Source organism: Pagrus major, chromosome 6, assembly GCF_040436345.1.
Source record: "Pagrus major chromosome 6, Pma_NU_1.0".
Taxonomy (NCBI): domain Eukaryota; kingdom Metazoa; phylum Chordata; class Actinopteri; order Spariformes; family Sparidae; genus Pagrus; species Pagrus major.
In genome coordinates this window covers 18,184,270-18,212,149 of record NC_133220.1, presented here as the reverse complement: position 1 = coordinate 18,212,149, position 27,880 = coordinate 18,184,270, and the positions used below count along the sequence as shown (strand labels likewise).

The 27,880-nt window shown below is 39.7% G+C and overlaps 2 protein-coding genes across 4 annotated transcripts; one reads left to right on the top strand and one right to left on the bottom strand.

Moving 5' to 3' along the window:
- The first annotated feature begins 1,233 nt into the window (after positions 1 to 1,233).
- On the top strand, positions 1,234 to 15,505 carry patz1 (POZ/BTB and AT hook containing zinc finger 1). Of its 3 annotated transcripts, XM_073468383.1 has the most exons (6): positions 1,265 to 2,619; positions 4,277 to 4,340; positions 4,438 to 4,609; positions 6,714 to 6,872; positions 10,205 to 10,417; positions 10,842 to 15,505. In XM_073468383.1, exons 1-6 carry the CDS (start codon positions 1,367 to 1,369, stop codon positions 11,318 to 11,320), a joined length of 2,340 nt encoding a protein of 779 aa, XP_073324484.1. In that variant the 5' UTR covers positions 1,265 to 1,366; the 3' UTR covers positions 11,321 to 15,505. The 3 variants fall into 3 exon arrangements, with proteins under 3 accessions (XP_073324482.1, XP_073324484.1, XP_073324483.1); XM_073468381.1 differs by lacking the exon at positions 10,205 to 10,417 and having other exon boundaries at positions 1,234 to 2,619; XM_073468382.1 differs by lacking the exons at positions 6,714 to 6,872; positions 10,205 to 10,417.
- A 1,959-nt stretch (positions 15,506 to 17,464) lies between these two features.
- LOC140997693 (solute carrier family 2, facilitated glucose transporter member 11-like) lies at positions 17,465 to 25,305 on the bottom strand. Its single transcript, XM_073467675.1, has 12 exons — positions 25,285 to 25,305; positions 22,694 to 22,792; positions 22,195 to 22,355; positions 21,634 to 21,758; positions 21,416 to 21,545; positions 19,058 to 19,206; positions 18,628 to 18,815; positions 18,423 to 18,533; positions 18,136 to 18,237; positions 17,975 to 18,050; positions 17,762 to 17,889; positions 17,465 to 17,659 (listed from the first exon to the last, which is right to left on the bottom strand). The coding sequence occupies exons 1-12, from the start codon at positions 25,303 to 25,305 to the stop codon at positions 17,465 to 17,467; spliced, it is 1,485 nt and encodes a 494-aa protein (XP_073323776.1).
- Positions 25,306 to 27,880: the final 2,575 nt, after the last annotated feature.

Here is a 27,880-nt window from a genome sequence, read left to right as displayed (position 1 = left end):
CAAAGTGTCACTCTGCCTGCCATGCTGGGATTATGAAAGTTGATTCATAATTAGGGATCCTACATATTTAAAGAGCATTTTACCTCCCACAAAACTGTGAATATTTTTAACTACAAACATTTGGTGGGTCAAAATGAACCTTATGGCAGGCCAACTTTGGCCTGCGGGCCGCACTTTGGAAAGTCCTGGTAAATAGGATTGGACAAAATAACTAACTCTTTAGTGTTCAAACGGGCACTATGTAGTTTTGTAGAAGAAATTTAAACTCAGAATTTTAATATTCCCAATATTAATGAGTGTGCTCGGAGGAAAACAAGGTTCCCAGAAGACTGTTTGAAGCTAGAAAGGTGGCAGGGTCCGCCACATATAAACAAAGTAAAACGGTATGACATTGTGTTGTCATTTTAATAGTCTTTCTATTCCGATTACAGATTTCTTCCCCAAAACTACATACTGCACCTTGAAAGATGGTCATAATTTTTTCACTAACTTTATTGAAAAAACAATCAAATATACACACATCAGACATGTACTACATATAATGGAACAGAATAATAAGAATAAATAATGACTGCAAATTGAATCTGCTTGGGGTGGTTAAGATAAAATAATAATTATAATTATAATAAACAGGTTCAATAATGTAAAAGTTGCTTATGAAATGTTTCACTCTGAATCATTTTCAAAAAAATATTCTCCAACCTAATAATCAACCCTTAAATTATTTCCACAGATATTTGTTGATATTTTACTATAATACTGGTCTGTTTTGTTTTCGTTTACATTTATTTTCACGGGTTTATTATTATATTCATTGTTTCAGAACTTCCCTGAAGTGACTTGTACAGTATAATGCTTGGACGTGTGTCTTGAATGGGCGCACAGACAGCGCTCGTACAGAGGAAAAGGGGGTTTTTCATGTCAGTGGTTTGTTGGTTGGGGGAGGGGTTTTACAAACAGAGCAGGCAGGAAGAGACCTGCGTGGTAACATTTAGGCATAGCTGAAGACATAAAGACCCCTGCGGTGCGGGGGCTCTGCTCCTCTAAGAGGCTGTCATTACAATTAATCATTGATGATAACAAAAATCAGATTCAAACCGGAGGGAAACATCTTTTCCACAAGACAAGAGCGACCCCCACCCCTCAAGAAACCAGGGTCAAAGTTCACAGGAAGCTGGGGGGCTGCCATTTTTCCCTGCTGCTGCTACTGCTAACGTTTTAACATTAGATGCTAAAACGACGGGGAGGGGCGGCTGGTGTCGGATCCTGTAGCTAGCTGGAATCAACGGCACGATATCGTTCACACAAAATCCGTCATTTCTTCGACCGTGTTTGTTAACAACCATTGTTATTGGATGAATTCGGCATGGAGAAGGTAGCGGAGCCGTCTTGGACTTCTTCGTACACCTACCAGGTGAGCAAGCACAGTGCGGAGATGCTACACAACCTCAACATTCAGAGGAAAGATGGAGGCAGGTTCTGCGATGTGATATTACGCGTCGGCGAGGAGAGCTTCCCTGCTCACAAAGCTGTGTTAGCGGCGTGCAGCGAGTATTTCGAGTCCGTCTTCAGTCGCCAGACGGAGGGGGACGGCGACGCCAAGGAGCTGGAGATGCACACCATCAGCCCGAAAGTTTTTAAAGACGTTTTGGACTTCGCTTACACCTCCAGGATTGTGGTGCGACTGGAGTGCTTCCCGGAGTTGATGACAGCTGCCAAGTTTCTGCTGATGCGGTCGGTCATTGAGATATGTCAGGAGGTGATCAAACAGTCCAATGTACAGATCCTCGTACCGACCTCCCGCGGGGGAGACGCCAGCCTTTTCCAGGCCACGGGGACCACGGAGCTGGGTTTCCCGGTGGCACAGCAGCAGGATCTGGTAAACGGAACGGGAATGCTGGTGAACGGCCAGAGCTTCGCTAACAATGCACAGATGCATGTGGACAGGAGCGAAGACACCGCCGTCGTGTTACTGGAGGACGGCGGCGAGTCTTCGGTGCCGATGCTGGAGCCTGTGGAAGGACTGTCCGTGTCCCCGTCCACGGAGATACCGGGGAACGCGTTCCAGCACGACGCTGGCTCCCCCGGGTCGAAAAGGAACAGAGGGAGACCAAAGAAACCCGGTGGGCCAGTGGAGGCTGTGCACTTTAATCACAGCACCCAGAAAGACAATGGGCTGTTTCCTTGCGGGACCTGCGGTAAAGCTTTTACAGAGGCTTCCCGCTTGAAGAACCACGAAGCGCAGCACGGAGCTCACACCGGCGGTGTAAACAACAACGTCGGTGACAGCCTGTCAGCGGCGGGCGGCATGTCGGTGATGTCTCAGCCCGGTCTGCTGGAAAACGGCGTGCAAGTACACGGAGGGCTGACTATGGACAACGGCCGCAAAAGGGAGAGGACCAGGCGGCATGTTGGCTGTGACATTTGCGGTAAAGTTTTCCGCGACGTTTACCACCTGAACCGACACAAGCTGTCCCACTCCGGGGAGAAGCCGTATGCGTGCCATGTGTGCGGGCTCCGGTTCAAACGCAAGGACAGGATGTCATACCATGTGCGGTCCCATGACGGGTCTGTCGGCAAACCATATGTGTGCCAAAGCTGTGGTAAAGGGTTTTCAAGGTGAGTTGACCCACTAACAGTGTGTCCTGTGTTTTGGAGTTGTACAAAAACAATGCTGTGACTGTGCCTCAATCATCAGACGCCCTGCACAGTTTGCAGTATTGTTTTTTGCAATGCAACCCTATATATCTGCATGTGAGATGTAATACCTAAAGGACAGTAACGACAGGTTGAACCCACATTTTTTTTTTTTTTTTACAAAACAGGAACTGGTGGAAGCAGTTCATGACAGACCTGATGTTTCCAGTTCAGGAAGCTTTAATCAGCTTGATAGATACACAAAAATGAACAGACACATAATGTAGTCAGCTATTTTGTCACCAGCAGCCTGGAGTTAGGCTCTAGCCTTTAAACAGCCAAATTAGTAAAGCTACATATGTCCTCCTTGTAGGTTGGTACTAATTAACAGAGACAGGACAGAGTTCAAAGCAATTTTAAGAAGGCCACTTTCTGCAAACCCTGACACACTCTTAAATGTTAGCACACACCAATGTCTCTGTTTCTGTTCTCACAAAACTGCAGAGCCCTCACTTAAGGACTTGTCATCTGTGTAATTTGGCCTCAACCACAAAAACTAGTTTCCCAGGCTCAGTGTTCTCAGGCCCTGTTGGGAAACTCACTGCCACCACCTACTGCTTTGGAGGTTAAAATACATGCAGAAAAGAAATAAAAGGAAGTCACAAGAAGTTGCATGCTAACTGCTAAAGGAAAGACAACATTTTGATGAGGGAGAGGTTGGAAGTGCACTGGTCATGTCCCACCTTATTCGTTATGTTTTACATTTTTTTTTACTAAAGAGTTTATTTGAACTCATTATGTCGGCACTTGGTATGCAAATGGTTACAGAGCATGCCACATAACCACTACATCCTTGTTTTGATTCTGGCCTGCGTTGCATTACATCCCCCACTGAATTATTTTCATTTTCTTTTTTTATTATTTTTTACAAGATGTGACAGATTAGTAGTCCTAGTATTTTTATTTAGTCATATTGCATATATTATATAAATAGTCAGCCCTGACTTAATATAATATGAATTAAGTAGTGACTGAACATGCTTAGGCAGAACCAATTTCTATCATATGCCTGTCCTAAATTATTATCAGTTGAAGCTATCCTCCAGAAATATGAACAAAACGACAACAAGTCTGTACACAGTCTGGGAGTGACTTTGATTTTGTTCTGAACATTATTTTCACTATTTTATAATAAAACAAGTCATTAAATTTCATAACATGGGAATTCAGTCCGGCTTTGATATTTTCCGAGACGTATAAAGCGATACCACACAAATGTAATGTTTAATGAAGACAACATGGATATAATTCTACATTCACAAAGTCAGGCAGAAGTAACTAAGATGTTTGTTGTAATGGAGGCAACATTTCACATGTTGGTTTACACAGGAAGTCAACAACAGTTACGGTGCTTATTTTTTGTTGCTATTCTTCAGTAAGTATAAAGTATAAACATGAATAAAATTAAGTAAAATGTCCTTTTAAAATGAAGTCTTAACAAAGGCAGAGAGGTTTTCTTACAGTTTAAGGGAGGAATGGTAATAGTAAGAAAAGGTATTTAGCTGCGTGGAAATGTGTATATTAAGTCCATCTATGGCTAATTTCCATTACAAATGTTATTTTCCTTTTTTCTTTTCAGACCAGACCACCTGAATGGACATATCAAACAGGTTCACACAACAGAGAGACCCCACAAGTGCCAGGTAACCTTAAGGATACTTAAGACTTAATATCCCACAGTTTAGCTAATGATGGTTTTAAGCCATAATACATGTTATCATGTTAATTTCTGTTTTGCAGATTTGTAATGCCTCATTTGCCACAAGAGATCGCCTCCGGTCACACCTCGCATGCCATGAGGACAAAATCCCCTGCAAAGTTTGTGGCAAGTTCCTGCGAGCTGCCTACATGACGGACCATCTCAAGAAACACAGTGAAGGAACGCATAACTACTGTGGCATTTGCAACAAAGGTAATTGTTTAAAATACCTCAGCATGCACCACACTGTTACAAGCTCCTTGTGTCCACGCAAATATTCAGTTGGCACTGAAGTCATGGACACTCAGAGGATAACAGCTTGCCATAACCCGGTTTTGGTATTTGGCTGGCTCTGCGGTGTGTAGAGCGAGGTCACTATAATGAATGAGGGGGTTGTCTTTTTTAATGTTGGTCCAAACATGACATTGGTCACCTACTGCATCTTTTGGACTCCCATTTAGATAATGGGTGGTTAAATGTCTTCCACAAACACTGAAATGTACTGTATAAAAGTCGCAGAATATCTTAAGGAGAAAGCACAAACGCTCCTGACTCTTCCCAAAGTCTTGTTCAGGGTGTGTGGGGTCCTATTTTAGTTTCTTTTGCTTCCTGATTTTAATGGTGCTACACAAACACAACTGTAAACTCAATGACTAAGATGAGTGCCTTTTCCTTGTGAAGGTAAAGGCTACATTTTGATTCAAATCATTCCATCTGGATCATGCACTGTCTTTAGGGGACAGGATGCATTGAGTTTAACAAAATATTTATATTTCTTTTGTTGCTGTTGTTGTTTGGTCTGTAGACAAAATTCACATATTAAATGTGACAAATATGTCTGAAAGTTGGCCTTTACCTTGAACATAAAGTCTTGGTGCTCCCTGCTGAAAATGTTTTCAGGCTTCCCCGGCTTCTGATTTTTTGTGTCCAATAAGCACAAACACAAGAGTCCTTCTGTGGTTGAACCAGTTGAGATTATTGTGGAGACTAATTTTGGTTATTATTTCAACCGTTTATCTCTTCACAGAGGTCAGATGAAAGTTTTGTATCTTGTTTTGCATGAGTGCGCCTTGTACGAAGAAAATAGAGCAATGTTACATTTACAAGTGCAAACACGATAAGTCACATGAAATGTATAAAGCTGCAACTGAAATAATGGATAAAGTGGATAAAAGGGTAAAATATTTTAAAAAAGGCATCAAACTAGCAATTAAAAAATTAAATTGAAGACAGTGGAGAAAAGCTGAGTTGAAACAAAATCCATCAGTGGAGGTTCTATTATTCTCCTTGTAATGGAAAGAAACAAAAACTAACTCCATGTTTTATCACATTGAGCACTCAAAATGGTAGTGTGTGTGTGCACGAGATATGATTCATTATTATGTTTTGATTATTAGTGGAAACAACATACAGTTATTTACTAAGCTGAAAGCATAGGATGGCTATCACTACGTTAAGCCTTTATGTGTGCCGCAGGCTCAGTTCAATTCAAAACCTTTATTTGAATTCGAAGGACCATTGAGGTTGCCCTCATTTACAATGATGTCGAATTACAAACAAGTTTTCTTTTTAAAAAAAGAGAAAAGAAAAGAAAAGCAGAACAAAGCACAAATCTTCATATTCTTTGTGTTCAAAGTTTTCTGGGGAAGAATTTATGCAGTTTTTTTTTAAACAGCTGGCAAATAGCTCTGTCTTTATTTTATGAGTAGCTAACAGTGCTGTAGAATGAGTTGTGTGCTTTATTATGCACGGTGGATAGACTTACCATAGTTGCGTCGTGATAGCCTACCCATGAGTTAAACTTAGTATGTACACTTATCTCATGGGCACAAATTAATCAAAAGGTTGGAACGAATTGCAACATAAACGCATTTTGAGCACTTGATATAGTAAAACGTGGCCTCAATGTATACGTTTTCTCTCCATAGCCACTCCAGGGCTCCTGGAGGCGAGGCAAGATAAATGGAGAGCAGAAATATAGACATCTTTGCACCTGCAAATGCATGAATGGATAATCAGAGAGTGAAACAAGGACCCTGTGCATCACACAGTTTCCTCAAGATGGTAATTTAGATTTTTTTGCCTCTTGCCCATAATATTGTGATAGTCTTTTGAGAGATGAAATTCAAAGAGATGGATATTAATTTAACTTCCCCTGAATTAATCATTAACACTTATCAAGTGTTAATCTGGTCAAACCAGTCATCGAATCATTGACAACGAAGAGCCTGTGGTTGTGCAACAGGGCACCCCTCCTCGCAGTCAAGGCCTTGACTGTGTCAAACAACTGCCTTGTTCTTTGTTCTTCTGGTCCCAGGTTTCTCCACTGCGTCCTACCTTAAGGTGCATATAAAGACACACCATGGCCCTCCACTGCCCCCCTCTGCCACAATGCACACCTTCCCTGAGCCAAGGGGTGAACTGCAGATGCACAACGGCAACCCTTACCACATGGGACGCCAGTGCTCATTGGAAGGCAAGCAGCCGGCCGCCCCATCCCAAACCTCCATGTTTCTGGCTTTTTCATTTGCTCTGCTGCTTTTTGGAGAAACATGCTGCTGCATCTTTGTGTATGTTTAAAACACAAGTGTACATCAACCTCTGCTGCCAAGCTTTTTGCTCAAACATTTACTGTTGTGCTGGCTTTCTTTTGTGCTAGCTCATGCCTGGCATCTTTTATTCAGAGGGGGCAGTGTATACAGAACCTTTCTGTGGTAATTAGGTAGAGGGAAAACAGTTGGAAGTATTCCACACCTTTTTTGAGAACATTTTCTCTAATTATTCTCTAACTGCTATACCATTTTCAGTCCCTAGTGCCATGTAAAGAGTGGGAAAAGTGTTGAAAACACCCACATGTACTCACTGACTCATGTCAAAGGTCAGGATTGCAGAAATGGCTGGAGGAAACCATTTTATGCTGTACCTATGAGCAGTGCATGTTTTAAGATTGACTAGAATAAACGCAAGTCAGTGGGCAGAAGACTCATTTACTTGCATACATTCTAAAGAGTTTTTCCTCACTCTAATTGAGGGTCAAAGGACAGAGGATGTCATTCACTGTACAGATTGTAAAGCCCACTGAGCAATGTGATTGTGGGCTATATAAATAAAATTGATTTGATTTAAAGAACTGAAACTACAGTAGTAATCATGACATTTTCTGTAGTTCGACAAGGAGACTTAATGCGATGTGCACCTATGATACTAAATCACTACATTGAATACTACTTAGAGTGAAGACGTAGCTTTGTATTTAGGCTGGGAATTGGGAATATAATGCTGACCCACATACAGATTGAAGTATACAACAGACAAGAGTCACTTTTGTCTTTTTTTTCTTTTTTTTTTGTACATGTGTGTCTGTCCAGCATGGCCATGGCATCGTTTGGTTAACAGTGTCTGTTTTCTGCTTGGCTGGACCATCAGCAGTCGTTCAACAATGCACAGTGTTGCATGATCGTCCTAATGTGTACTCCATTTGCTCCGGATTTAATGAAACCTGTGTAGTTTTGCCATTCTTGTGGGAGAAGCAGTAGCATAGAGACAGTGCACAGTGTGAGCCTCAACCACAATTGCAATTATATGAATAATCAGAGACAAAACCATGCTATATGACTAATTACCAACCAAAGGTTGGCTATCAAAATGATTCATATAAGTGCTGCTTTTATAAGGTGAAACATTAGCAACCTAATAAATCATTAAAACTTATCATTTTGGTTACCACCTTATAAATTGCATCATGGTAGATATTTTGCTGCGGATCCTATTAGGGCTGGGTAATACGGCCATACATTAGATAGATATTTTTCCCCTAAAAAAAGCACTTCATAGATGGTAGGACTGGGTTACAAAATCAAATATCACAATATTTTCAAGAGAATGTCATGATTTCAATATTGCGACAATAATGTTGATGACTATTGGTACATTCACAAAATAATTAATAAAACATGAGAGTTTTGATAAATAATCATAAGTAATGTGAGGTAACGCCTAAGGAGTTATTTTGAGAGATTGTACAAGCCTCTTTTTAATGAGTGATATTATCTGTCCTAATACCACAAGTAGGAATTCATTAGCACCATATTGACCTTAGAATCCTGGCCTAGCTGAGGAAAAGCGTCCTTTGGCAAGCGGAGACTGGACAAGCTTATTAAATGGTAGTGGGTTAGCAGTTTCCTTTGGTGAATCTAGGATGTTAAAATCGATTTTGGTTGTCATAGTGTTTGCCAGCCAGTTCGTGATCAAATCAGCATGTCACTAGTATGCAATGACTCACAGATATGCATAGTCAAATGTCAAATGATGAGTCTTGTTATTGATGTGTCTTTTGGACAGCATCATTGTTTTTATTTGCTTGCTCACTGCTCAGGTTGTGCTGTTATGCAAATTAGTCTTTTTGTGCTTATTTCCATAATGAGTCAGTTTAAGAGCAGCACTGCTGAAGTTGTTAGAGGATTAAATAATTGGTTGTGGAGCCATTCTGTGGTGTCACTAAATGAGCAGACCTCTCCCCCGTCACACAGTAGATAGGTGTCATCTGAGCAGTTACCATAGTTACCACAAAGCTAACAAACTCATCCAAATCCAGGGTCTAAGGATAGAAGGGGTGCAGACTGTTAAGCCCCTTGAAAATTTGAGTGAACACCAGCATTTGGTGAGCTGAGAACTCATCAATCAGGCAGTCATTTAGTTTTTAATGATTTAAGTCTGAGTGACGAAGCTCATCACATACATGAGCAGAATAAAAGCAGAAAATATGGTTTACCCTTGGAAATGGCCATGGCTAGACGTGTGTACTGTCACTATATTTACTGCAATTTAGTCTCCATTTAGTGTCACGCCCTTTATTGAGACAAACAAGCTGTGTGTGTGAACATTATACTTTGTTATACACAGTATGGACTTTTCTCACAGGGGTCTTCTGACATGTCACAGCAGGATGCACAGGTGTAACTGATAAAACAGTAATGACTCTCTGTTCATTAAGGTGTCTCAGGGAGCCAGCATTCACACAAGCAGTGTCCTGACGGTGACTATGTTTGCAGGCACACACTAATATTCCAATGTTATTCTGAATGAGACAATATACAACATTTTCCATTGAGATATTCCGAATTAGGCCTTATTCCAAATGTAGCATTTTCTGATTAAGACGAGTGATGCGCTGATATTTTCAGGGTTTTAGGAAAATTTGTACTGCAGTTTGCAACTAACCAACTAACCAACAACTAACTACTTTTAACATGATGAAAGACTTATATCAGAAGGTTTTGCATGGCTGCATGTAACAGGAATATTATTGGAATATTCATTAGCCTTTAGAACAACTCAGTAGGAATATTGTCTTTTTCATAATAAGCGCAACAACTGGAAGATTTTGTGCATGTTAATTTAGTCAAGGTTACACCTGTTTTAAAAGTGGTCATTTTAAATGTTTTTAATTCCCAGTGTTGAACAAATGAGTGTGAGAAAAGTCTGTACTCAAATGTCACACACTTTATTTAATTTTATCTGAAAGTAGCACAAATATCAACTGTTTTAGTCAATTACTATGATATTCCCTTACATCAAAAATCACTTAATTCAGTGATTTGGTATTTGCTTAAGGGGAAAATAGGAAAAAGGTAATTATTTCATCGCTCATCGACATGCAAACTATCCAATCTGTCTGGCTTGCTTCAACAGACAGCTTGCTAAACAATAGTTATGAAATGAAGGTAATTCTGTCCCTATGGTTTCCGCCGGCCTGTTATGTCTGCTCCCCCTCCCCCTTCCTTTCTCCCCTGGTCGGGTGTTGTGTAGAAATGTGCGCCAGTCGCCAGCTGCTTCTCACCTCGTCTGAGGCAGAGGGTCGCTTTCATGGGCTCTCTGGACACCCAGTTCTTCCCCAGCCCGGCCCTCCAGCCTTGGGCCTGCAGCCTGAGCTGCTCATGGGGAAGGCAGGTGGGGCTCCATATTTCTGGGAGTGTCGCTCTAGCGGGTTGCCTGGCTTCCCTGTCCATGGGCCTGTCGCAGGTCAGTACAGTCAAGCAGGAGGATGGGTGGGGGCATGGTGCTAGCACTGCCCACATGTTGGATGAGCACCGCAGCATTGTCAGTGGACACTGGGCAAATGGAATGAGATAGATGATTGTATAGTTAAATGCTGTAGCCACATTTTGAAGAATTGTCTTTGTCTTTGTTTTTTGTTTTTAACTATATTTAGTGATTTATGTGTAAAATTGTCAGTTGGTTCTATTTGTGATGGAGCCTTCTCACTCAAGTTCAATTTTTAAGTTTTGCAGGTGCCAGCCAGCTACTGGACCAAAGTTATATGACAAAACCTGTTGTATAATCCATTTGTCCTAATTCACGCCTCCCTTTCCTCCCATTTACCCCCTTTTCTCTTTCTGTCTCTGTCTCACTCTCTGCCTTCCTATCCATGATGTGTTCACCACAGATGGGCAGGAAAACACTGGGAAATGTCCTCACCTGGAATCAGAAGAATCAGATCCTTCATTTGGGGAGTTGTCCAATGGCGACGAGCTTAAATCCCCACACAAACCCGATGGGCCGGAGCTCGAAATGCCCTCTTTAGCCTGCAACGGAGCCTCTGCAGGGACCATGGGGTCTCCTGAAGGATCTAAAGCCAAGACGGACCCTGAGAAGAAGTTTACCTGCGGCATCTGTGGCCAGGCCTTCCGCACCAAGTCCTACCTCAACAAGCACCAGCACAGAGTTCACAAAGCCCAGAAGGCTCAGGGGGTTTCGGGGTCGGGCTTAAATGAGCTGGCCCCCTCCCTGACCTCTCCCTTCTCCCCTCAACAAAACATGTCTCTGCTTGAGTCATTTGGCTTTCAGATAGTCCAGTCTGCGTTTGCCTCTTCACTGGTGGACGCTGAGGCGGGTCAGAGTGGAATCGACTTTGGAGGGAAGTGACATATTTGCTAAAGTTCTTGCAAAGCCTCTGATTCTTAGGATAAAGCCGGGTTGCCCACAGAAGATCCTCTGTATTTGGGAATAACTTTGCCTCAAGACTACTTTTTCCGTTGGTGACATTGCTTAATGTGTATCCGATATATTTTGTCACAGACTGCCATGCGATTCCTACTTTTTCTACTTTTTCAGAGTATGAAAAGTGCGTGTACGGTGTTAAAATTTTCTTTATAAAGAAACGACATGAAGGTTTTATGTCCTTTACCTGACGTGGATCTGTTGAAGTTATGTTCAGTATGCTCCCATTAGTTTTTTTTGGCTTGTGTGTTATTGAGCTTTCTTAGCTGCACAAATGTTTCTTGACATGAGATGAATTATTTACTGCAACCTTAAAACAAGTAATTGCTTATTGTCTATTCGTGAATTCTGTATTTATGTTGTTTCTCTGCGTCTTTTTAAGAAGGATTTTGTTTTTCTTAAGGACAGGGATTTAAATTGGCCTCAGTTTTGATAGCAGGTTTTCTTTGAATCTGTAAATTATTCCAAGAAGCATTCCTAACAGGCCCGAGGCTTATTTCATGGCACATTTACTATAAGCAATTTTCTTCAGCTTCATACACCATGTATTCTGGCCTCTGAGTAGCACTGGTAACTGTCAAGGACCTTAATGAATTACTATTGACAGGACAACAGTGTTGAAGCACTTTTAAAACGTGTATTGATAAAACTTAAATTTGAATTGTTATAGCATCCACACAAAGCCCATCTGGCACCGCAAAAATATAAAATAATTAAGCTACCTCACAGAAGAAAATGACACCATAGTGTTTTGTGTGTCGTCATTAGATGTAAAGGATAAGGAGAAAAGAAAAATCACAAATGAAACCACCATCACTCGTCTAGTCAGTAATAAGGAATACCTACAGAATGTCAGTGAAAAAAACAACTGTATTTTAAGTTCTAGTAGCGCCTCAGCTTTCTCTTTTTTGAGGTTGGTTTTTGTTTAGAGCCTGACCGATACTCGGTTTTTGGGGCCAATTCCGACCTATCAATATATTGGCCGATATACACAATTTTTTTTTGCAATGATCCCTCAAATGTGGTTATCAAGCATTAAGTTTTTTGTCAAAAAATATTTGGTGAACAGTGTGGCTCTTCAACATTGCCAGGAAGGATAGGATATGAAAGGACATGAAATGTCATAGAAATATCAAAATCCACCGGATGGGGGGGCTTTAAGGAATGTTACTATTCACCTTTAACCTGAGGTGTGAAGTATGAACACTGATGAGATTGCTGCTCTAAATGAAGCAGATCTGCTGGCATCTCATTTGGATGTTTTTTGATTTGATGATTTTTTAAATGAAGTATTCATACGTGAAATTGTAGAAGTAAGGAGAGGAAAGCCATTATTAGCATGATCTATACTGCATACAGGCATACCTTTTTTTTTTTTTTTTTTTATAAAAAATCTTTTTCCCAAGATAAAATGCCTTTACATTTGTACAGGTTGTACAATTTGTCTTGAGACATGGCTCGAGCTTGTTAGGAATGATTTTTGTACCCCCCCCTACAATGACAAGGTTTCCAGTTCTTGTTCGTTAGGGCTTAAATCACTTGTGTACATTAAACAGGGACCAAGGTCAGGTATATTTTCAGTATATATTTTGAGAAATGTAGATTATATTTTATTAACTTATTCACGCCCTCGCTTTTGTGTACAGTTTTTTTTAATTGTCTAATGAAAAATCATGTGATTTGTTCATTTTGATAATGTTTCACTCTAAATTATGTTAAATGGAGATGTGTGGTTAATTTGTGTGTTGGACAAAGGAGTCACACCCCGACCCACCAACCTCTGGACCGACCAAATGTAATGCAACCTTTACAGAGTCACGTACTTGCGCTTGAGTTAATTCTCCAGTGTCTCTTTACTCTTTTTGTGTTGCTCACCTGTCAGATCGGCTAGTGCTGTTAGTAGATGACATGTCTTGTGTTTGCACTAATGGTTGCTGGGTTAATGCACAAGCTATCCATTGAATGTGTTTAATCCAAGACATTCCTGTGACGAGCACTTCAAATCAATACGCAGCGGGAGCCTCAAATTCACACTCTGCTTTGTTCTGTTTGATTTGAAATCTCGCTCCACTGTAATATAGAGCTGCAATTAGTTGATTGAAAGACAATTAATTCCATTGTTAAATAATCCATTGTTTTGGCCATTTTTCAAGCAGAAATGTCAAACATTTGCTGGTTTCATCTTCTTAAATGTAAAGACTGGCTGCTTTTCTTTGTCATTTGTGGCAGTTATTGAAGAGTCTTTGTGTTTTTGACTGATGGTTGGATAAAAAAAAAGCGATTTGAAGACGTCACTTTGGGCTCTGGGAATTTTTAATGACCATTTTCATACTTTTTGACATTTTACAGACTAAATTATTAATCGTGAAAACAATCTGCAATTAATTGCTAACGAAAATAAGTAAGTTAAAGGGTAACTCCACCAATTTTACACATTAAAGTGTGTTTACAGGTCTCGGGGAGTATTAGTGCATATGTGAAAAAAGTATTTTGTGGCGCCAGAAGAAGCTTCATGTAATCTGATAAATTGCCTCCAGTGATGTCATTCAGTGTCTGTCTCTGGAGCCACAAAAGACTTCATACTATTTTTTTAACATGTGCAGTAGTACTCCCCCAAACCTGTAAACACACTGTAATGTGTAAAATTTGTGGAGTTTTCCTTACTAGTAAACTAGTAAAGCCCTACTTTAATTAAAACTATGGTTCTTAATTGGTTTTACGTCTTAAAAGAAAACTCAGGATGCTATTGAATAGAAGATGGTGTGTGTGTGAAGGTCATTTCTCTCTAAGTAAAGATGAATGGTTTTAGATCACTGTCAGTAAGGACAGAAAATTGGCATCAAAACACTCAAGAAGCTCAAGAGCTACTGTAAAATAACAAGTGTCCAAACGAAAATCTTGTATCTTATTGACTTTCTTACTCTCACACATCAGTCGATTAACATCTTTCTAATAGGTCGGTGTGTCTTCTTGTGTTGTAAAACCTGAATCATAATGAAAATCAAACCCATCCAACATTGAAGGGGCTTAGCTGTGTGTGTGTGTGTGTGTGTGTGTGTGTGTGTGTGTGTGTGTGTGTGTGTGTGTGTGTGTGGTGATGGCTCTGTAAAAAAAAAAAAAAAAGTACGTGTCTCCATGTGTGTCTGTGTTTGATCTGTGTTTTTCTGTTTAATTTTTTATTTGTGAGTAATTCAGTCTGTTAAATTCAGTACATTCCTATATTATTTATAATTATGTTGTGATTGTAACAAGTGTATATACCATTCATATACACATTCTATAAATATATATATAAATATATATGAACCAACCAATATGATCAGTGTTTGTCAATGGTGGTCCTGTAGATATAAAGATTTTCTTTCTCGTCTATCATGTGGAGGGATGTTAAGTTATGGCCATTTGATTGGAAGTGTAAACTGCATGTTCTGGCCTGCGAGCCGAGTTGGGGACTGAATGTCGATCACTGGTTGGTGGCAGTTATGGTTTCGCTGTCACTCTGCTCTGGTAGCGCTCACACTGCCAGCTGCACGACTCATGTCTTTGACCAAGTTTTTTGTCCTTTTTTGATCCACTCTGCACTAGTATTTACTTCTTTAAAAGGTAATAAGGGTTGTTTTTGTTATCGATGCTGTAAGGAAGTGCCGTTCCTTTGTTTATTTTTCCTCACTGGGATGTATGATTTTTGTTTTCACTTCGTGTTGGTACTCCAGTGTAAAAAATGATTTTCAAGGATTATTTAGGCCTAAATGTTTTGCTTTGTGCTTTTGGTCTGTTGCAAAGTGCCTTCCAAATACTGATTGTGCACAGCAGTGGATTAAAAAAGGTCCTCTTTTCTAAAGGTTAGGAATTGTACAGAGTGACTTGCATTGACACTTTTGTATAAAAACACACAGAAAATGTACAATATGTTAACTTGGTATTTTATCATCATACTCAACAAGATTGCTCTTAAAACATGTGGGCTACATGTTTTGTTATAACGTCTTTGGACTTATTTCAATATAAGCATACTTTTCTATAGATATTTGTTTTTGTACTCTGTTATTGAGTCTCATCTCTCTTGTTGGTACAGAGATGAGCGTCAAATAAATTGCAATTGAAAAAGCTCCTAACTTTTCTTCTTTTAATTATTGCTGGTAAATGCATTGGCAGCAAGGAGTGGGGTAGGGTCAGATGTGAAACTAAACTATGTATAGCAGTTTTACTGCAGGGCGCATTATGCTTCTGTGTTGTTGGGGCTTAATTAAAACCCGCAGACAAACATTTACCACAAGTCTGTCAGCTGCTACTCTACCAAGTACAGGTAATAGCAATAATTAATTGTGTAAAATCAACGCTAAATTGATGCAATTTTGTGGCCCCTTGCTTTTGATACTTAAAATACATTTCGCTGTAGTGAAGTGTCTGTCATGAAAACTATCATTTCCTGTTTCATGTGTGTTTGCTTGTTGCAGTAGATATGTATTTATAGCTCCTGGCCCTGTGTCTGCAAGCTGCCACTCCAACAAGACATGCAAAGACACAAGGTTATTCACTCATTTAGTCATTATGGAGATGTGAAAGCAGACAGACATGCTGCCAGTCTGTCTTCTTTTTCCCAGATGATTTCGTGCTCGGTGGCAGACAAAATTAGTCAAAAATAGATACAAATAGTGCAACCCATTTTTATAAAGAACCAATTGGAGCCTGACTGATATACTGGTTTGCCGATATTATCAACTGATTTGGCCTATCACAGATTTATTGTATTGATTGTTACCTGATAAGTCTTTTTTTTTTCTTTTTCAGAGATTATAATGCAGAAAAAGATGCTTGGGATAATTTTTAATTATTAAATTCCCAGTAAGTTTTTGTGTGCTGGTGTCATTTTAGACAATACATTTTGTAGTTAAAAAATAAAATGTAGGTGTGCGTCGGTAGCTTAGTTGGTACAGAGACTTAGTCCTCGCCACAGCAGCATGTCATCCTGTTAAATAAAGCCACGAAAAGGCCAAAGAACCAAATTTATACAAAAAGAAAAAATACGGTCTCATTATATATCTTTGTCAGGATTGTTTGATAACCACATATGAGGAGTCATTGCAAAAAATGAGTGTATATCGGCTGATATAACAATGTCAGAAAAAGTCCAATATCAGTTGGGCTCTACAACCAATCTACTTCATGATGATACATTAAAGCAAAAAACTTGTAAATTGCAGGTTTTGAATGCAAGACTTTTAATTGTAGTAGTTATTTTACCCCAGGGTAATGCTACTTTTATTTAAAAGCAACAAAATGTGACTTCTTGGAGTAAAAAAGTTGATTGTTGAGCCTCATCCTAAGATCGTCAAATACTGACAATCTGGGTAAGCGCCTGACCCTAGCTGCCAACCCAAAGCGTCAGTATTTGACGATCTTGGGATGACACATAGCAATCAACTATCTTTCTACAGGAAGTAATATTTTGTATATTTAGGTAAAAGATCTGAATTTGTTTTTCACTACTTCCTGTAGGATATGGATGACAAACCTAAATCATGAACAGAAGGGAAAGTGTATTATAATAGAAGTCTATTTAAACATGGCAAGAGGACATATAGGTTGAAAAACAGGTCACAATGATGATTTCCAATTGACTTTTTACATATTAGTCAAAATGGTTATGAATAGCTGGTAGTGTTTTATTTTAACAAACGATTGATTGATGTTCACCCAGAAAGTGACGGGGACCTCTGGTTCCCCAGCAGCACATTGACTGCAGAAAGGTTCATATGTTTGAAGACTGCTGGTGGAAGAGGAGCAATGTGAAAAAAATACGAATTAAATAAACAACTGTAAAAAATGAGACACAATATATAGATGCGATTACAAATGTTTTATTTTCCATGGTAATATATTAACAAACAATGTCATTATCAGAACTCTATCTGGTTTCCACATTTCTAATCTGTTTAATGGCAACACTAAAATGTAATTTTAAAGCGCACGTTTTTTTCTTGAAGTAGTTTAACTGAATAATTTAATACTCAAAAGCTTTTGCAAAAAAAAAGTCAAAAGTGATTAATAAACTATAGATAAAACATCTTAAAACTTAGTTGCAAGATCAATGTCAGTCTTCTCAGCGTCAGCGGACCTGTTCTTGTAATTCAGTGAGTTGAAGTCCTCCATAATCTCTACCATTGTCTTTCCTTTGGTCTCTGGGACGAAAAATAAAACAAATGCTGCGCTGAAAATGCAGTAAGCCACGAAAATCAGGAAGCAGAACTGGCCGAGTCCATCCTGCATCGACACACATAAAATCAGATTGTGATGTGACATAAAGACAGAGGTTTAATGTGTCTGGATTATTTGAAATAAGACGATACACAGCAGATATCTCACCACAATGTAGCCGAACAACATCCCTACAAGGAACATGCTGAGCCAGTTGATGGTCCCGCTGATCACAAAAGCAGCAGGACGCCAGGCTTGTAGGAAGAGGTCAGCACAGAGAGCCATACACACTCCAGCTGAGAGAGGATAACACAATTATTTGAAGGTGATAAAAATATATTTGAAATGTTTTGAGGTGGAGTCAAGTGACAGAAAACTCACAAGGCCCAAGTCCATAAATGCAGATGACACAAAAGATCAGACCGATGTTCACATATGGGATCCATGAGTTCAGATCCTGTTTGAAAAAAGAAACATTTATAATCTGTCGTCTACATCACAGCCTAGAGAAAGAAAGGTGCATGTTGTTGGAGTGTATTTACCTTATAGGACAGCGTGACGGTAAGTACAGACATGGTGACACCCATCATCAGATAGCCGTAGCCCATCAGCTTCTTTCTGCCGGCACGTTCTATCAAGAACGACTGAGACACAGCAGTGATGTGGAGATTAACAAGGATGTTAAATAAAATCTGTGTTTAGTTGTTTCATCAGACTTCTATTACGATACACTTCCACTTCAGTTTGCTTTGAACATGTAGTCAAGTTGTTATCCTCCTTCAGGAGTAATTTCATGAATTTTTTAATGTTATTTTGAAGAGACACTCACACACAGTGCTACAGTGATGAGCTCTGTTGCTCCAAGACCAATGGACAAGTAATGCATCTGGTCCTCTGGCACTCCTGACTCAAGGAAGATTTCAAAGGCGTAGAAATACAGCTGGATGAGACAGTGAAATATAAGACACAGTTCAAAATTTAACGTGTGAATGTATATGTTCATGTCATGAAGAGGAAAACTGAGGTGAACGTACGGCATTGATGCCACAGAACTGAGCAGCGGCGCAGGGGATGGCCAGAGTCAGTAGCTGCCACCTGACGCAGCGAGAGGTGAGAACATCCTTCACAGTCTTCACCTTCTCTCCCAGCGTGCTCTCCCTCTCTTTCTGCATGTCGTCCAGCTCCACCTTCAATTCCTCTTCCTGCCACAGCCACTGCAAGGCTTAACACACATGCACATACACATGTTACAAAAACATGATGAATCTGCTGTTCATTTATGACCCAATCTCAACAGTTAAAGTTTGTTTAAAGTTTAAATTCACTCAGGGCCACCATACAAATCAAACTAATGATCTAAGAACTTGTGTCTTACACTGAAGACAAATTACCAACTTAACTTGTAAAATGTTTGTAAACGTCAGAATTCAGTATGCAGATGCAGAGCCTGCTGTGTACACCCACCTTTCCTGGTGCCTTCAGTGTCTCCTTTGTCAATGTAAAGGTACCGAGGTGACTCGGGGAAGAAGAGCAATGTCACAAACTGCAGGATGGCAGGAATACCACCAACAGCTAAGAGGTACGGCCACATGTCTTCTGTTCCCATCATCTCCCTAAACAGAGTATAAAACAAACACAATCAGAAGAAATGGCAGAAAAGAAGGGAGATACTGTAGATCTATGTATGGGCACTTAAAATAAAGTAATTAAGACTGCTTGTACATTATCCAGGGAAGTCACTAATTAGTCAGAAGAGGTCTAGAAGGTCTTGCATTTTAGTCAGGAACAAGAAGTTTTTGATCAAGACATGAAGAACTACATGGAGCACTGCTTGATTTTTGTAATGTTTTACAAAATCATTTTACATTTTTTACATTTTGTCTAGGGGAAGGAAGCTGCATGTTATCTTGTTGTAGATCCAGTGTTTAGGCATTCTGTGAGTAAGGTTAGTTGAAATATTTAATCTTGTCTAGATACCTTTTGTGTAAATTATTGTGAAACTGTTGATGCTGAGTGGTCATTAGCCAGTTTCGGCCAACTCAGCTGTGGTGAATAGGCTTGATTGCAGGGAGGAGCTAACCCTGCATGAGGTAAATCTAGCACTTAAGGGCTAGTCACTACAGCGTCAGCTGCAGCGCCAGGACAGCTGAACGAAGATTTAGGGAGTCTCTCTGCGGGAGTCCATCTAGGGAGTCCAAGTAACTCACTGTCCACCACCCATCGCAGCCATGAGTCCTACCCAATCCCAGTCAGGACATCAAACTGGAGAAGATTTCACCGGATACCCATTGCTCGAAGCTGCAACTCCCTGCAGACCCTCCACTTCCTGGCCCTTACGGAGACCTGGATCACCCCAGAAAACACTGCCACTCAAGCTGCCCTCTCAAATGCCTACTCATTCTCTCACTCCCCAAGACAAACTCAGGCTCAGGTCCTTTAATGTCTGCAACCGGATGCTCCAGATGTTTTATCAGTCTGTTGTTGTGAGCACCATCTTCTTCGCTGTGGTGTCCTGGGGTGCGGGCATCATTTACTCCTATGCCCATCCAGAAAGCATCTCCCCCAACCCTCACCTCTGATGAACTTACTTGCTTCAGCCCTCTCTCCTCTGAAGATGTTCACACACTAGTTACGTCTAACTGTGCCACCACCTGTTCCCTTGACCCGATTCCCTCCTCCCTTCTCCAAGACATCTCACACGACATCTTGCCATTCCTCACCAACCTGAACAACTCCTCCCTCACTTATTCCAGCTGCTTTCAAGACAGCTACAGTAAAGCCACTCCGAAAGAAACCCACCCTAGACTCAGCTGACATCCGAAACTACAGACCTGTATCTCTTCTTTCAGTCCTCTCTCTTAACCCTGGAATGCACCGCCTACAACCAACTGTCCTCCTATCTTTCACAAAACGACCTCCTTGACCCCAATCAGTCAAGCATCAGGACTGCTCACTCCACTGAGACAGCCCTCCTCAAAGTCCCTCCTTGCTGCTAGAGCCTCATCCCACTCATCCGTCCTCATTCTCCTTGGCCTATCTGCTGCATTTGACACAGTTAACCACCAAATCCTCCTCTCCATTCTGGCTGAACTTGGCATTGCTGACTCTGCTCTAACCTGGTTCACATCATACATGACAAATCGCACCTTTCAGGTCACGTGGAATGGCTCCTTGCCCAAACCCTGCTTTCTGGAAACTGGTAACCCTCAAGGCTCAGTACTAGGACCACTTCTCTTTTTACTATACACTAGATCACTAGGTTCTGCAATCACATCACATGGGTTCTCTTACCATTGTTATGCAGACGACACCCAAATGTTCCTCTCTTTTCCCCCATCCTCCAACACCACTCGCTCCACTACATCAGCTGGCCGGCTGCTACCGCCCTCTCTGAGAGCAAACAAAGGTCGCTTAGCGAAGTCACAACTCTTCTCTGTTCTGGCGCCTCAGTGGTAGAAAGAACTCCCGACCAATGTCAGGACAGCAGAGTCACTTGCCATCTTCCGCAAAAGACTCAAGACTCACTTGTTCAGACTTCACTTCGACCCCGCATAGCATGACTCCTTCCCACTCCAAAAAAAAAAAAAAACACAAAAAAAACCCACCAAAAAAACCTATATTCACTTGTATGTACTTTTTGTAAGTCGCTTTGGACAAAAGCGTCTGCTAAATGCCCTAAATGTAATGTAAATGTTTTGACCCAAAGAAAGACTTGGCCTCCTTCATAAGTAAGTGAGTAGGATGTTGTTTTTTGCCCAGTTTGTCTTGACAGTTTAAATATTAATTAATTTATGCTTTAGAGTGCCAACAGTCAGTTCTTACTTGATGCCAATTATTTGACCTGCAAGTTTTCCAAAACCGATGAAGATTGAGCTGGTGAGCGTCAGGAAACCTCTGAATTTCTTTGGAGAAATCTCCCCGAGGTACATGAGGTGCACACTCAGACCAAGACCTTTGGAGAAAAAAAGCAAAAAGTCTTACAAACACTTAAAAAATAAACAAACAAACAAACAAACACTCTGCACATCATCAGAACATACCAACATTATATCCATAGAGAAATCTGCCCAGTAAGATCATCTCAAACGATTTGGCCATGCGACTGAAGAGCATGAGAAAAGCAGCGACAATCGCCACAATGTTGTTAATCAGTAGAGCTTTTTTCCTGCAAAATCAAAAGAAATATATATATATAAGATGGGGCTTGACTTTACATTACACATAATCAATCTATGAGCACATTCCAGTAAGTTTGGCAATTGACCTTTTATGTTGTACCCAATTTATGTCAATTGAATAAGTGACTATATTTTAAACAAAGCAACAATAACGGAAAATGCCCTTGATTCTGGTGTTATTATGTGAAAATGCCTGTAATCCAGAATAGTGGCACTGAGGGTGAACATTAATCTTTTTTTTCACTTTCCCTTCCAGTTTACAAACTGCTGTACTGCTTAAAAACAGAAGAAGACAGCGATGACAGCAAGTACTGTTGACTGTTTCCCGGTAATTAACAGCCCAACTCATCCCACAGATGTAACTTTAGATTATATAACCATGTTGTGTGTGTGTTTTTGTGTTTGTGTTTGTGTTTGTCTCACCGGCCGCAAGTGACAGCAAGGCTGCCGGAGTGAACAGCCCCAGCCAAGGCTCCAAGACTTAACACAGCCACGATGAAGGACCAGATGAGCTGGTTGGTGGAGTCAGTCACCGGAGCTCCGTACCTCAACATCCAGGTGTAGTTCACAAAATTCTGAACATGCTGCACAGAGGTCAAAGGTCATGTTAAAGATGCAAAACTTGATGTCTAAGCAGGTTTGTGTTTTGTTGTGAGGTTTCTGACCAAAGATGGCTCTTATGATCGTTGAGTTGCGACTGAATTAAAGGATAAGTTCACCCAAAAACTACGTTAAAGCTGTTAAATGATCCTGCTCAAACCATTTTCAAGCCTCATGGACAGAGCTGCTGAGTCCGTCCACAGACTCTGTGCAGACTCCACAGGGACTGATGTTGAAGGAAAACAAACTGTAGAAAAACAAACTGTAGAGGGTTGTTCACAGTTTTCATGCATACTAATTGTCTAATTAATAGAAATCTTACCACTGCTGGAGAGGCAATGACAGAAACTTGAATCCCATACTGAAACGATCCCCCGATTCCCAACACCAGCGTCAGCAGATAAAGCCTCCAGTACTGCAGCTAAAATGTAAAGGACATCATATATACAGTAACCTTTTATTTATGGGACTTACTTAAACACTGTAGGAGAGGACAGGGGTGTGGGCCAAACATGTGTTTAATGATTAGGAATATAATCATGTGTTAGGCATGTCATGTGTTCTGATGCTCTTTGGACACCACGTTCCTCGTTCTGCTCTGTTACAGATTTCAGTTTAACCTTCAACTTCTTGTTATAGATGCACACACACAGTTAAAGATTATAATCAAAGCTATAAAGAGTGTTATAAACTAAAATTTTAATATGTGAAAATAGAAAAATATCCCATGTGAACTGGATATTTTCACATTGATTGACTTTGTCCACAGGTGGAAACAAATCATGTAACATTTGCTTTTTTTATATGTGAATTCCACATTTTCACATGTGAATTACATTACATACGTTAGATGTGATTGGCTTTTGTATTTATTTAATATTTTTTTGTTTTTTACACAATTGGAAACAATAAAAGACAAAAACAAAGACAAACACAAAGAACCACCGATTATTGCTTGTTCCTACTCCACTACATAGGCTATTTGACGAATATGATTAATTTACTAAATACTTCACAGATTAATAGTTTACACAAAATCATATGATGATGCCTTATTAGATTAAACTACCTGACGTTAGAATTAGCTCCATCTTGACAGCTCGAGGAACACAATAAAGGGCCCAAGGTGTTGACCGGGCCTCCAAATTCCCCAGATCCCAATTTGATCGAGCATCTGTAAGACGTGCTGGAGCAGGTCTGATCCATGGAGGCCCCACCCCCCAACATACAGGACCCAGAGGATCCACTATAAAACGCCCTGGTGCCAGACACCACAGGACACCCTCAGAGGTTTTAAGTCCATGTCTTGACAGGTCAGAGCTGTTTTGGCTGCAAGAGGGGAACCTTCACAATATTAGGCAGGTGGTCATAATGTTATGCCTGATTGGTGTATATAAATACTACGGAAGCCCTGAAGGGCCATGCATTCATACATTTTATTTCCTCCGTTTTCCCGTAATAACGAGTAAATTTCATTTGTTTTCTCGAGATCTCGAGTTATTATCTCGAAATAACAACTGCCGTTTTCCCGAGATAACGGGATAATTTTCTCGAGATCTCGAGATAACGAAACTTTGTTTCCCGAGATAACGATATAATTAATTCGAGATCTTGAGAAAACAAAACGATAGTGTAGTATATTAAATCATTGCAGGAAACATCATTCAGTGTAGCAATGTCAGAGGAGCAGGAGCATATCTATCACCGCGTCACATATCTTTACAATCAAGGCCTGACACAGGCTGAAATAGCATTATGCCTTGCTATTACAGATAATATACACATTAGTGTGTGCAATCTAAAAACACGGTTAGCAAGGCTTCAGCTATATCGGCAGCGCAATCTAAGTGAGCCTTATGTCGTCGTTAATTACATAGCTGACCAGCTACGAGGTCCTGGGCGTCTCCATAATCTCAGGCCTATCATATCACAGTCATTATCTCGAGATCTCGAATTAATTATATCGTTATCTCCGGAAAACAAAGTTTCGTTATCTCGAGATCTCCAGAAAATTATCCCGTTATCTCGGGAAAACGGCAATTGTTATTTCGAGATAATAACTCGAGATCTCGAGAAAACAAATTAAAATAACTCGTTATCAAGGGAAAAAGGAAGAAATAAAATGTATGAATGCATGGCCCTTTAGAGCTTCCGTAAAATACAAATGTTCTGGCCTTTTCTTTTTTTTCATACCTGAACTGATATTAAGGCATCCATACAGATCATTTTAGTTTGATGTGTTTAGGCTTGTAGATATTAACCTCTGAATCATCTGCACCACACCAGTACAACGAAGGCGAGAGGATTTTTTATTTATTTATTTATTATGCACAGCACAATAAAACATACATTTAAAAAACATAATAAAAAGTTGCCTCGTCCCAGTTTCTCTGGATTATGAGCAGACTTTTCTGTCAATAGGATTATTTCTTTGACTGAAAGCAATTCAAATTCATTTTACCCCAATTTTTCTGGGGTGGCAGCAGAAGTGTCATTTTTTAAAATCTTTTATCTCATATCATTCCCAGATTTGGATGGCCCGACCCTTTAATGATAGTAAAATGTTGCTTTTAAATGCATTTATGTATGCATAATGATTTATATATTCTATTGGTTTAATTACTACATTTATTGGTTTAATTACTACATGATTTTTCTTGTGTGCATTAGTCTCAAATTATTTCATCGTTTACATTTGTACTGTTTTATTATCAGCTTGTTTGTCATCCGTAGAAAATACTTAAAATAGAATTTGTTTCTGTACAGTATTTGCTTCAGTTTTCTGTATTTAATTTGTGTTTAAAAGTTGACAGATTGATGAACATGTTTTCTTCTTTTGTTTGAACACTAAAATAATCTCAAATAATAATAAAAAAAAAATCTCAAACAGCGCTTTAATGAAAGAGCACCTACCTTTTTTGATGCACTGTCCATTTTTTCTTTTTCTGGCTACAGAAGGAGCAGAGGAGCAGTATATATGACGGATGCGGCCTGAAGTTACACATCAATAGACTTTAGTTGTCCATTCGAGCAAGGCCGTCATGTTTTGACGTGTGTCACAAGGAAGATTAGACACTGTGCCAGACCCAGCCTGGTCTGTCTGGATGATTCCAGTAGATGATAAAAGACCTTCCAATACGTTCTGTTCACGGGTGAGATATTACTGGTAAAGAGGTATGTTAAAAACACAAAACACACAAAGATTTAAGAGAAAAATGCCAAAAAAGAGAGCTCACATATGTGTATTCAATCACACACTGATTGAATAAACTTTGGTCTGACTGCCTTAACTAAGATGTTGTCACCCACCTGGATGTGATCAGATCCTGACCTTTGACTTATGAGCCCTTTTTCTTAAGAACAAGGATGTCCAAGATGCTAAAGAAGAGACTTCAACAAGATGAAATAGTACCGAGCCACGGTTCAAAGAGAGAGAAGAGCTTCCCATCGGTGTGTGTATTACAAACTGACCATTGTCTTGTGTATCAGGCACTGAGCATTAAAAGTGTGACAACAGTAAGAGATTTTGTCTCCTTCTTCTTTGTCAGAGTGGAATTACAAAGTCCATGCAAACACTATATAGGTACTACAATGATTTTAAAATTGAAGATCTGGTTACTCATTGAGGGAAGGATGATTCATCTATTCAAAAAAGTTGCATAGGGCCCTCTGTGGCTCTATGACAAGCATGGGACAATAACCCTGATGATGTCATTTTGATGTCATCATGGTTATGGTTGAACTGAAAGATTTAATGGATATACAGTAAGCCTGCCTTACAAATTGGGATTGCGCCATTTGAAGGGTGTGGGTTTTAACCAGGTACGAGTGGTCTGATAAAAAACAGTCCAGATGCACTGTGGGATTTGTCAGATCCAATATGTTGAGATCTTGAACAATACCAGAGACTGAAAGTCAGGATATCTTGACAACTGCAGCTCAGATTTTAAACATGACCAGCCACCGTCCTTAAACTTTTGCAAAATTAAATTGCTGGACTGGCAATTAAAAACTATACACCATCTTTTAATTGTTTTTGCAAAGGATTATCTTTTACATTTAAATTTATGTATAAATGACACACACTAACAAACACATTTTTCTTTGTTAAAATGAATTCCATATCATTCATTTAAGTTGGTCCAGTGTCTCAGAGCAAGGTGTCGAAAAGCGGTGGGGACATCAGGGCTCAAATGAATAAAACATTTTTTGAATTGTGTATAAACTACGCAATTTTAGGTGATGTGATAAGAGGTCAGAGAAGATATTTACAACAGGAAAATAATTTCACAGTGGCGCATCACAGTTCATTAGGAGAATGAATTGTTAATTAAGATACAAGCTCTTTTTTTAAAGACACATTTTTAGCACATTTCTAACTCTATGACAAAATTGGCCAGGTCTAAAAGTGGTGGGAACATGTCCCCAGCATCCTCAGTGTAAATGACACCAATGTCTCAGAGTTTTGATTGATCCAATGTTGCTGTGCTTCATTTACTGCTTGTGTCTGCATCATGTTCACAATACTCTGAAAGCTTGTGCTGTAAATGTATATTTACACTGACAAATGAAGAATACTCCAGTCAACCAGTGCGAGAAAACAAATTCTGCATATTTGCTGTTTACAGGTACCTTCTGGAGAAACCACTACATACTTGATAAAACAGCTTAATGTGGAGTTTCTCCTCTTCTTTAAAAATGCAGATAATATTATGATCATCATAGAAGTTATATATGTGAATCTACTCATGTGTGCCTTCTTTTCACACAGATCACATGTTAAACCAAAATGGCCAACATCCCAGCTGAGATGTTTGTAAATACTCCTTCTACGTTTGTTCCATCGTTATATAAACGGTACATGATGCTTATAAGACCTTTTACATCAACTTTTTGATTTGTAACAGGACAATTAATTGAACAGCTGTGAGCGATTGTGAATCTACTTCATCGCTGTGAATGACAATGAATGTGGTCAAATACGCCTAACTGTGTATAGCGATTTACATTCACAGCCTGAAAGAAAAGCAGAAACATTTGTAAATATATTTAACATCTTGATGATTTTTATTGGAATTCCCACACTTCAGTTTTCTTTCCAGTGAGCAAAGAGGACACATGACATTTTTAATCTGCGTGTTACATAATTTTGTTGAGGTTATATGATACTTATACAAAGTGAAATATATAAAACAAAGATGTTTCTTTACTCTAGATCTAATATTCTTGACGTCTTGTGCACACTTTAAAATACCTTTCCTCCAAAATTTTGTAGGACCACCTGTGGACCAAGAGATGAAAGGTGAACAGCTTACATAAAACACATTTTAGTGTATACAGAAAAACTATAATACCACTAACCAGGCGATAACAGACATCTGCCTGCCTAAACTCAAATACATGAGTGATACAGTAGATAGACAGAAAGATTAATCATGGTAGTGAGAGTGAATGTGTGTGATGGTCACCAAACCAACAGTGGCTAAACAAAATAAAACAACTTTACACT

What these genes read in the sequence shown, in the direction of transcription:
- patz1 (XM_073468383.1), top strand. Translation starts at nt 1,367, where the DNA reads ATGGAGAAGGTAGCGGAGCCGTCTTGGACTTCTTCGTACACCTACCAG. An exon ending in CTGTGGCATTTGCAACAAAG is followed by an intron (nt 4,610 to 6,713) that starts GTAATTGTTTAA and finishes TTCTGGTCCCAG; the next exon opens with GTTTCTCCACTGCGTCCTAC. An exon ending in TGTCCATGGGCCTGTCGCAG is followed by an intron (nt 10,418 to 10,841) that starts GTCAGTACAGTC and finishes TGTTCACCACAG; the next exon opens with ATGGGCAGGAAAACACTGGG.
- LOC140997693 (XM_073467675.1), bottom strand. Translation starts at nt 25,305, where the DNA reads ATGGACAGTGCATCAAAAAAG. An exon ending in TGGACAGTGCATCAAAAAAG is followed by an intron (nt 22,793 to 25,284) that starts GTAGGTGCTCTT and finishes TTTACATTTTAG; the next exon opens with CTGCAGTACTGGAGGCTTTA. An exon ending in CTTGCTGTCACTTGCGGCCG is followed by an intron (nt 21,759 to 22,194) that starts GTGAGACAAACA and finishes TTGATTTTGCAG; the next exon opens with GAAAAAAGCTCTACTGATTA.